Consider the following 14,273-nt stretch of genomic DNA (forward strand, 5'->3'; position numbering starts at 1 on the left):
AAGATTCAAAGGCTTTGTAGGCCATTCCCATGCTCATTCTCCAGATTACACATCTATTGTATATATATTTGCAAAAGAGAAGGTTTCTAGAGTTAGCTGGAATGAATCCAGTAATATTACCTTTTTAAAAATATTGCTTTGTAAAAGGTAGCCAAGTAAAACAAATCGTTTGTATAGCAGTCATTTCTTTGATAGAATCAAATCTATGCGGTTATGAAAATTTCCGTAATCATGTAGGTAAGATTATGGCTGTGTGAATTTGTGTTAATCTAGGGTATTTTCCCCTTCTGTAGACTTTGTGATTAGAGTTATTTTAAAAGCGTTTTAAAATTACTCCTTGGGCAGCCCAGGTGGCTCAGCGATTTAGTGCCTCCTTCGGCCCAGGGCCTGATCCTGGAGACCCAGGATCGAGTCCCATGTCAGGCTCCCTGCATGGAGCCTGCTTTTCCCTCTGCCTCTCTCTCTCTCTGTGTGTCTCTCATGAATAAATAAGAATCTTAAAAAAAAATAAATAAAATTACTCCTTTAACATCAAAGGTGGTACTGGGAGTTGCAATCTTAAATCTAAAGTCTGACTGGGCAGCCCCGGCGGTGCAGCGGTTTAGCGCTCCCTGCGGCCCAGGGCGTGATCCTGGAGACCGTGGATCGAGTCCCGCGTCGGGCTCCCTGCATGGAGCCTGCTTCTCCCTCTGCCTGTGTCTCTGCCTCTCTCTCTCTTTCTGTGTCACTATAAATAAATAAATAAATAAATAAATAAATAAATAAATAAATAAAACATCTTTAAAAAAATAAATAAAGCTCTTCTTTAAAAAAAAAAAAGTCAGTAACTTGAGAAGCGGCGTGACCTTGGAAGTTCTGTTGTTGGCTCCCTGGCTGAGTCAGTCCCGGGTGCGAGCCCCCAGGGTCGGCTCAGAGCCTACTCGAAGAAAAAGAAGTTACATATCTTGCTTTCTAATCAGTACCAAGAGTCTTAGAAGCACCACCTGACGATTAATCATGAGAATTAAATGAATGTCACAGCCCCTACCACACAGGAGATACCCAATAAGAGTTGGTTCCCCTTTTCTAGTTAACAAAAACCCACCTGCAAAACTAAAACGAAATGCTATGTCCTAAGATTAAAGCACACCCAGTTTCTGAGCGTTCCTTCTCAACCTCAGAGTGAACCCCCTTGGTCATAAATAAAAATGAATGAATAAATGGAAAAAAGAAGTTGCGAGATAAGCATCCATCGCGAGCTGCGAGTCTGCTCAGACCAGGTGGATCGCAGCCGGGGAGCCGGCCTGGGGCAGTACGCGGCACCCACCCCCCGCCTCCGCCCCTCCTAGAGTGCGGCTGCGCGGCGGCGGCAACTGTCCCTTGGCCGCCGCCGTAGGCCGCGAGGCCCAGAGCGCGTTTCTATTGGTTGGGCGTGTTTGGCGCCAAAGAGCCGGGCGGAGGCGAGTGTCGGCCGCTGTGGGACCGGGAACCGTGGGAGCCCCGGGCGGCGCGCGTGACCCCGGCGACTGTTGGCGTGAGAGCCGGCGGTCGACGTGGGCCTCGGGACCGGAGCGCGTAGGCTATGTTCTGCGAGAAGGCCATGGAACTGGTCCGCGAGCTGCATCGCGCGCCAGAAGGGCAGCTGCCGGCCTTCAATGTGAGGGAGGACGCGGGGAAGCGGGCTAGTCTTGCTGAGGGGCCGGGGCGGGGGCGGGGGCCGGGGCCGGGGCCGGGGCCGGGGCCGGGGCCGGGGCCGGGGAGGGGAGGCGACCCTGGGGTTCTGCCCTGTCCCTGCAGACCCGGATGTGGGACTGGATCCTGAGATCTTGGAGGCCGGGTTTTCTCGCGGGGCCTGCTCTGAAGTCGGAAACAGACATTTTGGAACACGGGAAAGCAAGATTTAGCAGGAAAAAGAGAGCACCCCTGTTTTTGCCAGCGAGTTGGTGAATTCTCTGGGTCTGTTTCCCCCCGTGTTTTCCACGCAGAGCAGTACTGCGGGGCTTTGTGTCTGACCGAGCGTTTCTCGGTGCCGGTGACAATCCAGATTTGTTGCGCGCTCGGGCGGGAGCGAGGCCTCTGCGCCAGGCGGGGACCCTGACTGCGTCGTGGGGCCTCGGGCAGTTCCGCAAGCTTTCGGTGCCGGCTTTGTCTTGTGCAAAAAATGGGGAAGCGTGAGGGCTCCTAAGGGCGGCGCAGCCCAGGTTCTCCGGCCTGTGCCCGACAGTAGCGGCGAAGTCCGTGTTTTGTACTTATTTCTACCACGGCTGCTGCTACGACTTGTTACTAATAATATGTGTCTGTTACTTACCCCGACAGGGTACTAAGCACCTGGCCTCTGTTATTGTTATTCTCCTAAGAACCCTTTGAGATTTAAAGCATTTCTTCCAGCCCTGTACACAAAGGCTTGGGGAGATTGAGTATCGTGCCCGTGGCCAGCAAGAAGTGGAACTAAGATTTGAACCCTTGCAGTCCGGCTCCGGATCTGGACTCTAAATTCTACACTTGTCTACCTTCCACAGCATAGGGCAGCGGCTGGGTGGATGCCAGGGCATGTGCTCCCCTGCCAGGGACAGGGGCACAAAGAGTATTAGGATGCACCGTGAGGACACCAGAGAGGTGTACATAGGAGCACAAGGAGGAATACTGGGATGAACCTGGCGTCGAGGAGGGGGCATTTGGCCCACGCCTGGAAGGATGAGATGCCCACCCTGAGAAGGAAGATAGGCATTGCATCCCAAGGATACAGCCGCACAGAGACCCATGGTCACGTAGGAAGGAGTGACTGAGGTGTGCAGAGGCTACAAAGGTGTGTTCTAGGCGGAGGAGCGCCGGGTATTCACGTATAAGGCATTTGGAAGCCAGTAAAGGATTTTAGACAGGGGAGTGTTAGGGAAGGTTTTATGTTTTGAGGATAATGATGGCAGCACGATGCGGAACAGATTGGAAACAAGGAAGAATGGTGGCAGGGAGATGGTTATGGGTGGTTCTGATCGCTCTCAGACCTGCTGTAAGAGCTGGGTGTGATCCAAACTATGTCTGGTCACTGGGCCCACAAATCAGTGTCTGGGTTTCTGAGACAAGGCAAGTAGGACTTACACCTGCTAGAACAGGAGTGGAGATGGGGTGGGTAATGAATGAAAGGGAGAAATCAGAGGGTCTTGGGGGGATTTTCTCTGAGTTACAACATCAGAGTTCAGGAGAAGTGTTTAGGGAAAGGTGAGGTTTTTTTGTTTTTTTTTTGTTTAAGATTTTATTTATTAGAGACAGAGAGAGAGACAGGCAGGCAGGCAGGCAGGGAGCCCGACGTGGGACTCGATCCCGGGTTTCCAGGATCATGCCCTGGGTTAAAGGCGGCGCTAAACTGCTGAGCCACTGGGGCTGCCCTGAGTTTTGTTTTGAACGTTAAAAAGCGCCTGGTCAAACAGGTCATTTTGCAGATGAGACTGAGCCAAGAGAAATTAAAGATCAATTAAGGGACTGTCTGAACATACAGCATATTGGAGCAGAGCCTCACCTCCGACACAGGTTTCCTAGATTACTGTTCTTTTAGAACAGTTACCTCATTTAAAAAGCTAGGAGACAATAGTGGGAAGTTCAGAGATTCTGGAATGCCAAGGTGTGTAGGCTGTAAAATATGACTCCATACTGCAGTCAGACAGCTGGGCACTTTGAAGGTCATCTAACATAAGAGGAAATAAGCCCAAAGAGGCACAGGCTTGTCAGCAGAAACTGGCCACACCAGCCCTGCAACTGGCTCTTCAGACCCTTAGTCCATCCAGCTCTCTGTTTCACACAAATTTTAAGTGTTGGTTTACCACTTTTGGGAGAGCTGGGGCGGGACTTAGAAGTTATAAAATCACTCCTTTTTCTAGGTCTTAGTTTGGCAGAGCACCTTTTGCACATGCACCTTCTACTGACAGACCCACCTGCCAGCCAGGTGACTGACTCAGTAGCCTGGAAGACTCAGCCTAGGGAGGCTGGCTGCTCTGACACAGCCAAGCAGGGACAGGCCAATCCATCTGATTGATCTGAGGGCTGATAGGCCCATTACCCACATGACTCTTCAAGAATCATTCCTCCCAGGAAGATGATAGTCACTGGATTTAGAGCAGGAACTCTGCCTTGTTCATTCCAGGATCTCTCAAGGTTAGTTGCTGTGTTCAGCAAATTGAAATGATTGTCCACTTTCTATATGCAGAACTGGTAATAGTTTAAGTGAGTTTTTAGGAAAATTACCGTAGGCTCCCAGCCTGACATGGGAATACAAAACAGTGCAATTTTTCACTACAGATTTAAAAAAAAAAATTAAATATGAAATCATTTTTATAAAATTGTCTATTTTTATAGAACTATTTTACACATCTTTTGTATACCTGTAGATCTATTAATCATGCAGGAGTTTCAGCTATTCCTTAAAATATTATTTGCTGATAAAAGAAATATTTAACAATTCTTTTTTTTTTTTAAGATTTTATTTATTTATTCACGAGAGACACACAGAGAGAGGCAGAGACATAGGCAGAGGTAGCACCAGGCTCCTTGAGGGGACCCCAGTGTAGGACTGGATCCTGAGACTCCAGGATTATGCCCTCAGCTGAAGGCAGACACTTAACCACTGAGCCACCAGGCATCTGTGTGTCTGTCTCTCTTTTTTTTTTTTTAATATTTTTTTCTTTTATTTTCAATTTATGATAGAGAGAGAGAGAGAGGCAGAGACACAGGCAGAGGGAGAAGCAGGCTCCATGCACCGGGAGCCTGACGTGGGATTCGATCCCGGGTCTCCAGGATCGCACCCTGGGCCAAAGGCAGGCGCCAAACCGCTGCGCCACCCAGGGATCCCTCTCTTTTTTTTTTTTTTTTAAAGATTTTATTTATCTATTTGACAGAGAGCACAAACAGGGGAAGCAGCAGGCAGAGGAAGAAGGAGGAACAGGCTTCCCACAAAACAGGGAGCCCCATGCAGGGCTTGATCTCAGGACCCTGGGATTATAACCCGAGCTCGAGGCAGATGCTTAATCGACTGAGTGACCCAGGCACCCCTATTTAACTGAATTCTAATAAATCAGACTTCTCCATGCTCTCTTTTTAACTACTTAATGAAAGGGAAGACAGAGGTCATGCTTAGGTTTTTTATTGGGAATTATGTATTTTCTTATGTTTGAACAGGGTTAAGTTGTTTTGTAGTTATATTAATAATGCTAAAATGTTTTTGTTAATACATATATGTTGGCCCTAAAAATAGTTGGGTCACTTATCTTTGGATTGCTGACTACCTACTGTGTAATGTTTTTGAACTCCAAAATTTTAATGTTTGTATCCTTCCAAAGGAAAATCTTTAAAAAATTTGTCCCAAGATAGGTAGTAGAGAAATTCCTTTGGTCCTTCCATTGTTGCAAACCAAAAGTGTTTTTTTTTTTTTTAATTTTTTTATTTACTTATGATAGTCACAGAGAGAGAGAGAGGCAGAGACACAGGAAGAGATAGAAGCAGGCTCCATGCACCGGGAGCCCGACGTAGGATTCAGTCCCGGGTCTCCAGGATCGCACCCTGGGCCAAAGGCAGGCGCTAAACCGCTGCGCCACCCAGGGATCCCAAGTGTTTGTTTTTTGTAGTAATCTTTTGAGATCTGTTTTCATTAAAGTTATTTACATACTTTTGTCATGCCTTATTGCTTCTATATAGGACTGTTGTGTGGGTTTTTTTGTGGTTAATTTTATTGAGATACTAATTTATAACAACAAAATAAAATTTAGCAGAATGTTTTAATTTTACAACTGTGTACGTCCTTGTAAGCAGCACCACAGTCAAGATTTCTGTCACCCCAAGAATTCCCTTCTCCCTTTCTGTGGCTCCCTACCACCTCCAGCCTTAGGCAACCACAGATGTACTTTCTGTGACTACAGATTATATTTGTCTTTTTGAGGGGGAGGGTCTAGATTCAGTGTGCCAGGAGATGCATACTTTTTCTATAAAGGGCCAGCAGGGATCATACAGTATGTATTCCTTTGTATCTGACTTCTTTTGCTTAGTACGATGTATTTGAGAATATCCTTAATCAGTATGTTGATGGTGTTGTATTGTCCGTACTTCATTCCCTTTTATAATGCTTTTTTTTTTTTTTTTTTTAAGATTTTATTCATTTATTCATGAGAGACACAGAGAAAGAGGCAGAGACACAGGCAGAGGGAGAAGCAGTCTCCATGCAGGGAGCCTGACATGGGACTCGATCCCGGTACTCCAGGATCACGCCCTGGGCTGAAGGCGGTGCTAAACCACTGAGCCACCCAAGGATCCCTATAATGCTTTTTTGGTCTATTTTTTTATTGTAGTAAAATATATATAACATGAAATCTTCCATTTTAACCATTTTTATTTTATTTTTAAAAGATTTTTTTATTTCTTTATCACGAGAGACAGAGAGAGAGGCAGAGGAAGAAGCAGGCTCCATGCAGGGAGCCCGATATGGGACTCAATCCTGGGACTCCAGGATCACGCCCTGAGCCAAAGGCAGCTGCTCAATCGCTGAGCCACCCAGGCACCCATTTTAACTATTTTTAAGTGTACACTTCAGCGCTTTCAATTACATTCATATCCTTGTGCAACCATCACTCTTCTTCGAAAACTTTTTCATCAACCCAGACAGAAACTCTGTAACTATTAAGCAATAGCTCCCTACTTCCCTCTTGCCCCAGCCCCCAGTAACCTCTAATCTACTTTCCATCTCCATGAATTTGCCTATTTTAGATATTTTAGGTAAGTGGAATCACACAATATTTTTCCTTTTGTATATGGTTAACTTCACTTAGAATACTGTTTACAAAGTTCATCCATGTTGTTGCACACTGTACTACATTCCTTTTTCTCTACAGATAATAGCCCTTTGAATGGATATACCATATTTGGTTTATTGGTTCATCAGTTGAGGGATATATGGGTGTTTTCACTTTGGGGCTGCCATAAATAATGCTGCTCTGAACATTTATGTACATAGTTTTTTTTTTTTTAAGATTTATTTATTTATGATAGAGAGAGAGAGAGAGAGAGAGGCAGAGACACAGGAGGAGGGAGAAGCAGGCTGCATGCCGAGAGCCTGACGTGGGACTCGATCCCGGGACTCCAGGATCGCGCCCTGGGCCAAAGGCAGGTGCCAAACCGCTGAGCCACCCAGGGATCCCCCTATGTACATAGTTTTTGAATGAATATGTATTTTCAAGTCTCGAGTGTTTAAGAGTGGAATTGCTGGGTAATATGGTAATTCTATGTTTAACTTTTTGAAGAATCATACTGCTTTTCATAGGGCTGTACCAATATTCCTACCTCTAATGTATGAGAGTTCTAATTTCTCCTCATCCTTACCGACACTTGCTATAGCCACCCCTGTAAGGCATAAATGGATTATTGTTTTTTAATAAGAAATGTAGAGTAGATCAAACGTTGCTATAGACTTGGAGGAATTAATGGATGTGTATCGATATCATTTTATGTGTTCTAGGAGGATGGACTCAGGCAAGTTCTGGAGGAGATGAAAGCTTTATATGAACAAAACCAGTCTGATGTGTAAGTTTTATGAGATTGATATTTTTTAAAAGCTTAAGAAATATGATACTGAAATCAGATAATGTCACATCAGTTTTTAGATACGATTTTTAAAAATTTCTATTTACTTATTTTTTAAAGATTTTATTTATTTGAGAGAGAGAGTGAACATGAATGAGCAGAGAGAGGGAGAAGCAAACTCCCCACTGAGCAGGGAGCCCAATGCGAGGCCTGAGCCAAAGATAGATGCTTAACCGACTGAGCCACTCAGGTGCCCCATGATTTTTTTTTTTAATTCTCTGTGAGCCTGATCATACTGTAGCTATACAGGACTGAAGGGATTTGTGTTGACCACCCTAAATGTATACAGATTCGAATCATGCGTGGTACATAGTAGATGCTCAATAAATATTTGTTATTTGAATGATATCACTTGCAAGGAATTAGAGTGAATCTAGAAGAGATGAGATAGGAGCAAATAAAGATCCTAACAGTGAAACAAAATAGTTTCCACTGCTCACTTTCACTAAGAGCTGCCTTAGTGCATTAAAGGGAGAACATTCAATTTATAGACTTGGTAGGAGCAGCAGTGATTTCCAAGCTTGTGCACGGTTCACCAAGAACCAATGCTAATGGAAGGCTACAGCCTGGTGAATGAGAGAGCTCTAGGTTTAGAGAACATTTGGAGCTGAGCATGGTGGTGGCCCAGTGAAGACAGTGAGCTGTGTGACAGAGTTGATAGGTTCTTATGATTTGGTGAAGAGTAAGACAAAAAGAACCACCAACTCCAGGATCAAAGGTGAGATATTCAGATCTCAGGCTAGAGAGAAGTCTGTCTGTGACGTGAAGTTCCATCTTTGGCCTTGTTAGGTACAGTGTTTTTATCAGTTACTTGGGCATAGAAATCAGTAACGTGCTGGTAAGATCTGGTGGAACACATGAACAATGGGAGCATTTTCCAACTGCGATGTTTAAGAAGAGATACAGAAAAATTTTCACAGATGGAATGAGAACCAGAATTGCAGCCAGTTTACAAAAAGTATAAGGCAGAAGTAAAGTCCTAATCTCAAGTTCCCAAGCAATTTGTTTATTATTTCATGCAATTACAGTACTCATTGACTGTGCTGATAAGTGGCTCTGGTATTTCAGCTGTAAACAACACAGTCAAGATGTCTGCCCCCATGGCCTTCACAGTTCAGTGCAGAAGACAGATGTAAATACAGATACACCAAATTGGGATACATGCCGTGAAGGAAAACAACAGAGTTCCAGGGGAGAGAATAATGAATCAAAGATAGGCTTAGATTGAGGAATCCAGGAGTTCTCTCCAAGGAAGAGACATTACAGCTGAGGTCTAAAGGAGAAGCTGGTTTCAATAAGGCAGTGATTGTAGGCAGAAAGCATCCTAGGTGGAAGGAGCAGCATATGCAAAGGCCCTGAGCTGTGAAGGAGGGTGGATGATCAGGACAATGATAGATAAAGAAGGCCAGTGTGGCTGAAGCTTAGCAAGCAGGCAAAGGGTGACATCAGGTGAGATTTTTAAGCGTGTGGCATGTTTATGTTTTCAAAGGTCACCCTGTATTAAGCTGAGTGAAATAAGCCAATCAGAGAATGACAATTATGGTTTCACTCATATGTAGAATATAAGAAGTAATGGAAGGAACCATAAGGAAAGGGGGGAAGCTGAGTAGGGAAAACTGAGAAGACAACAAACCATGAGAGGCTCCTGACTCTAGGAAACAAACAGTATTGCTGAAGGGGGAGGTGAGTGAGGTGATGGGGTAATGGGCATTGAGGAGGGCACGTGATGTGATGAGCACTAGGCGGTATACTATATGTTGGTAAATTGAATTTAAATAGATAAAAATAGGGGATCCCTGGGTGGCTCAGCGGTTTCGCGCCTGCCTTTGGCCCAGGGCGTGATCCTGGAGTCCCGGGATCGGGTCCCGCGTCGAGCTCCCGGCATGGAGCCTGCTTCTCTCTCTGCCTGTGTCTCTGCCTCTCTCTCTCTCTCTCTCTCTATGTCTATCATAAATAAAAATAAATCTTAAAAAAATAAAAATAAAAAATAAATAGATAAATATAAAAGATAACCCTGTCTGCTATATGGACAGTAGACAAGGGGGACCAAGAGGAGAGGGAAGCATGCTGGTCAGCCAGTTGATAACCAGGTGATAGCATCCTGGTCTCACAGGTGATAGCAGAGGTGACCTTGACTTAGTTGAAAGTGAACAGATTAAAGACAAATTTATTTAGGAGGTAGCTTAATAGGCCTTAGTCCAGTAAGGGAATGATTTTCCTGTATTTGCTATATTTGTACCATTTGCAAATTTGTGATCCAAAATTCCATGCCCCATCCTCCTAATTCCTTGGTGGGTGATGGAAGGCACTCATTATTACCAGTTTCTGTTAAAATTTGTCAGAAAAGATCTATTCCTTTTTAATTGCTGATGTAAAAAAACGGTTTTTTAGGAAGTCCTTATGTACTTAACAAAATACTCTGATGTTATCTTTGTACTTTTTATTTTTTTAAATATTTTATTTATTTATTCATGAGAGACACACAGAGAGAGAGGCAGAGACACAGGCAGAGGGAGAAACAGGCTCCATGCAGGAAGCCCGACGTAGGACTCGATCCGCGGTCTCCGGGATCACCCTGGACTGAAGGTGGCGCTAAACCGCTGAGCCACCCGGCCTGCCCTGTACTGACTGTTTCTTTATAATCCAGAACACATGGTAAACAATGTGGAGAACAAATCTTTCAGAGAGTGACAAGTGTACACAGCAGATCTAGAAGACTTGATACGACAGGGACATAGATTTTGCCTCTATTTTCAAGGCCTAGAGCAGGCACTGCAGGAAGGAATCCTTTTCATATTCATCCAATTCCTTTTAAAACTCCAAAGTAGAGTTTTCCTCATTCTGTACATCTGTCTTTGTTTTTTTTTTCCCCATCATTTTTGTTTTGGTAAAATATAAATAACATAAAATTTGTCATCTCAGTCATTTTAAGTGTACAGTTCAGTAATATTAAATATGTGCATAATGTTACACAGCTGTAATCACCATTCATTTTCATAATCCTTTATTGTGTAATTCTGAAACTCTTTGCCCATTAATTATACATCTGGTTTTTAAATGTGATACTTGTCTAATACCTAAGAGGATGTGCATTTTATTTTTTTTAATTTTTATTTATTTATGATAGTCAAACAGAGAGATAGAGAGAGAGGCAGAGACATAGGCAGAGGGAGAAGCAGGCTCCATGCACCTAGAGCCCGACTTGGGACTCGATCCCGGGTCTCCAGGATCACGCCCCGGGCCAAAGGCAGGCGCCAAACCGCTGTGCCACCCAGGGATCCCGAGGATGTGCATTTTATAGAGTAAAACCAAAATTTTTCCCTCTCTATGTGAAGAACACTGCAGTATAGGACATGTACATAGTTGAAGATCAATAAATATTTGTGGGATAAATGAAGAACCATTTTGACTCCATTGTAACTCACTTTATTGTAAGGATTTGGAAAAACTACAAAAGAGTAGTACCATTTCAAATAAAAACATGACATAAGACCATAAACCTGTGAACCATGATGTTAAGTTTGTTTCTTATCCCATCATGATAAAGGAATTCCAAAAAGTAAGTAAGCATAATGCTTATCTTTTGAAAATAATGGAGATTAATCAGTGTGCAAAAATTCAAAATACCAAATGCTTAAACAAAACATTGACAGCATGATCTTAGTAGATTAGTTCACTTTTGGCTTTTGGCTTTTTTATCTTTTAATATACTAGTAAAAGCTCTGATGTGGAGGCAGGTACTATTTGGTTAGATTAACTGGTAATTATAAATAGATACAAACATGCAAATCAGTTGTTAGTTGGTTTTGAAAATTTTCCTTATGCTGAAATACACATATTTGTTCTTTTCTTCTTATATATTCTTACCAGGAATGAAGTAAAGTCAGGTGGACGAAGTGACTTGATACCAACCATCAAATTTCGACACTGCTCTTTGTTGAGGAATCGACGCTGTGCTGTAGCGTATTTGTGAGCTTCTCAGTTTTTGCTTGGTGTGGCAGGAAACAGTGGAGGGCTTTCCATGTAGCTTCCTAATTAACTACTTCAAATGGATGACAGAAATTCTTAGATTTATTTTTCTTACAGAAGCATTCTAAATACTTTTTTTTTCCATTAATTTTTTTTATCATGAAAAATCACTGTATTCATAAAACTAGGGAAAATAATATTATGAGCCCCTATGGAGCCATCATATAGGTTTAACAATTTTTAACATTTTGCTGTATTTGCTTCATCTTGTTTTATTCATCTGTGTTAAACTATTCGAAAACATGATGGGATTTTACCATTGAATATTTTAGTATGCATCTCTAAGAAATAAGGACATTTGGGCCTTTTATCCTGTGACCATGGCACCATTCTCAACCTAGAGAAACCAAGAACCCTTCCCCATACCCATCCAGTCCATACTTAAGTTTCCCCATTGTCCCCAAGGCGTCTCCTAGGGTGATGCAGTCTCATACCTTCTTTATATCCCAGGTATGACCGATTGCTTCGGATCAGAGCGCTCAGATGGGAGTATGGCAGTGTCCTGCCCAACGCTCTACGGTTTCACATGTCTGCCGAAGAAGTAAGCTCGTGCTGTTGTTCCCATTTCTGAATGTGAAAAAATGCTTCTGGCATTGTTCTGAAATGGCATTTATAGTATTACTCTTTGTCTTTAACATCTGTTTTTTTAGCACTTTTTTGGTCTGTATGTATTTAGTATATACTGTGATGAGAATGGAGTAATTCTAAATGCTACATGGAAACCTCTCTCATTAACAAAAAAGTCCCATTATGTTACTTATTAGTGATCCATCAGTAGGAATAAAAAACTGGCATTATTATGTAGGGATTTCCATAAAGAGAGAGAGACTGTTGTGTGTATGGGAGCACATGTGCATTTTTCTAATTAGCGTGAATATCTGTAACAAAACTCTTCATTTTTTGAAACAGCTTTAGAAGAATAGGGACTAATTCTTCTTTAAATGTTAGGTAGAGGGGCAGCCTGGGTGGCTCAGTGGCTCAGTGATTTAGCGCCTTCAGCCCAGGGCATGATCCTGAGGTCCCGGGATCGAGTCCTATGTTGAGCTCCCTGAGTGGAACCTCCTTCTCCCTCTGCCTGTCTCTCTGTCTCTCTGTCTCTCTCGGTCTCTCTCTGTGTCTCTCATGAATAAATAAATAAAATCTTTTTATAAATGGAAAATAAATAAAAATAAAAAATAAATAAAAATAAAAATAAATAAATAAATAAATAAATAAATAAATAAATAAATAAATAAATAAATGTTTGGTAGAATTCCCCTGGGAAGCCACTTAGTCCTGGAGATTTTTGATGTCTGTTTCAATTTCCTTGCTGGTTATGGGTCTGTTCAGGTTTTCTATTTCTTCCTGTTCTAGTTTTGGTAGATTCAGTTGTGTTTTTTTTTTTTTTTTTTTAAAGATTTTATTTATTTATCCATGAGAGACACATAGAGAGGCAGAGACACAGGCAGACGGAGAAGCAGGCTCCATGCAGGGAGCCTGATGTGGGACTCGATCCCAGGACTCCAGGATCATGCCCTGACCCAAAGGCGGGAACTCAACCGCTGAGCCACCCAGGAATCCCTGGTACATTCAGTTTTATACATCTCTAGGAATGCATCCATTTCTTCCAGATTGCCTTATTTGTTGGCCAATAGTTGCTCATAATGTGTTCATATAATTGTATTACTTTGGTGTTGGTTGTGTTCTCTCTTTTTTCATTCATTATTATATTAATTTAGGTCCTTTCTTTTTGATAAGTCTGGCCAGGGGTTTATCAATCTTATTCTTTCAAAGAACCAGCTTCTAATTTCATTGATCTGTTCTACTCTTCTTTTGATTTCTATTTCATTTATTTCTGTGCTAATCTTTGTTATTTCTCTTTTCCTGCTGGGTTTAGGCTTTATTTGCTGTTCTTTCTCCAGCTGCTTTAGGTGCCACATTGCGTTGTGTATTTTTCTCATTTCTTAAGTAAGGCCTATATTGCTGTATACTTGCCTCTTAGGACCACCTTTGCTGTATCCCAAAGGATCTGTCTGAACAGTTGTGTTTTCATTTTCATTGGTTTACATAAATTTTTAAAATTCCTCCTTAAATTTCCAGGTTGACCCATTCGTTGTTCAGTAGCATGTTGTTTAACCTCCATGTATTAGAGTTCTTTCCAAATTTCCTCTTGTGTTTGAAAGCATTTTAGTCTGAAAATATGCAGGAAATGGTCCCAGTCTTTTGGTACTGGTTGAGACCTGATTTGTGACCCAGTGTATGATCTATTCTGGAGAATGTTCCATATGCACTCGAGAAGAATGCATATTCTGTTGTTTTATAGAAATGGAAGGAAAACTTCCAAAGTCTATGAGGCCAGCTCTACCTTGATCTCAAAACCAAACAAAGACCCCACCAAAAAGGAGAATTACAGACCAATACCCCTGAAGAGCATGAATGCAAAAATGGAATACTACTCAGACATAGAAAAAAAAAATGACATCTTCTCATTTGCAACATTGTGGATGGAACTAGAGGGTATTATGTTAAGCAAAGTAAGTCAATCAGAGAAACAATTATTCTATGATCTCACTCATGTGGAATTTAAGAAACAAAACTGGGACACCTGGGTGGCTCGGTGGTTTTAGCACCTGCCTTCGGCCCAGTCTGTGACCCTGGAGTTCCTGGAT

At 42.5% G+C, this 14,273-nt stretch overlaps 1 protein-coding gene across 9 annotated transcripts in view; it reads left to right on the forward strand.

Annotated features, from left to right (window-relative positions):
* The first annotated feature begins 1,397 nt into the window (after positions 1-1,397).
* Positions 1,398-14,273, forward strand: part of GINS1 (GINS complex subunit 1) — a 35,621-nt gene continuing 22,745 nt past the window's right edge. For 3 of the 9 annotated variants that reach the window (XM_025461502.3, XM_025461503.3, XM_025461496.3), the window contains exons 1-4: positions 1,401-1,636; positions 7,472-7,536; positions 11,467-11,565; positions 12,076-12,166. In XM_025461502.3, coding sequence (XP_025317287.1) covers positions 1,562-1,636; positions 7,472-7,536; positions 11,467-11,565; positions 12,076-12,166 — 330 coding nt within the window. In that variant the 5' untranslated portion in view covers positions 1,401-1,561. Of the gene's footprint in view, positions 1,637-1,776; positions 1,936-1,988; positions 2,786-3,898; positions 4,126-7,471; positions 7,537-11,466; positions 11,566-12,075; positions 12,167-14,273 lie in introns of those variants that run through there. The other 6 variants (XM_025461498.3, XM_025461500.3, XM_025461494.3 and 3 more) reach the window with 6 other exon arrangements.

Source organism: Canis lupus, chromosome 23 (genome assembly GCF_003254725.2).
Source record: "Canis lupus dingo isolate Sandy chromosome 23, ASM325472v2, whole genome shotgun sequence".
Lineage (NCBI taxonomy): Eukaryota > Metazoa > Chordata > Mammalia > Carnivora > Canidae > Canis > Canis lupus.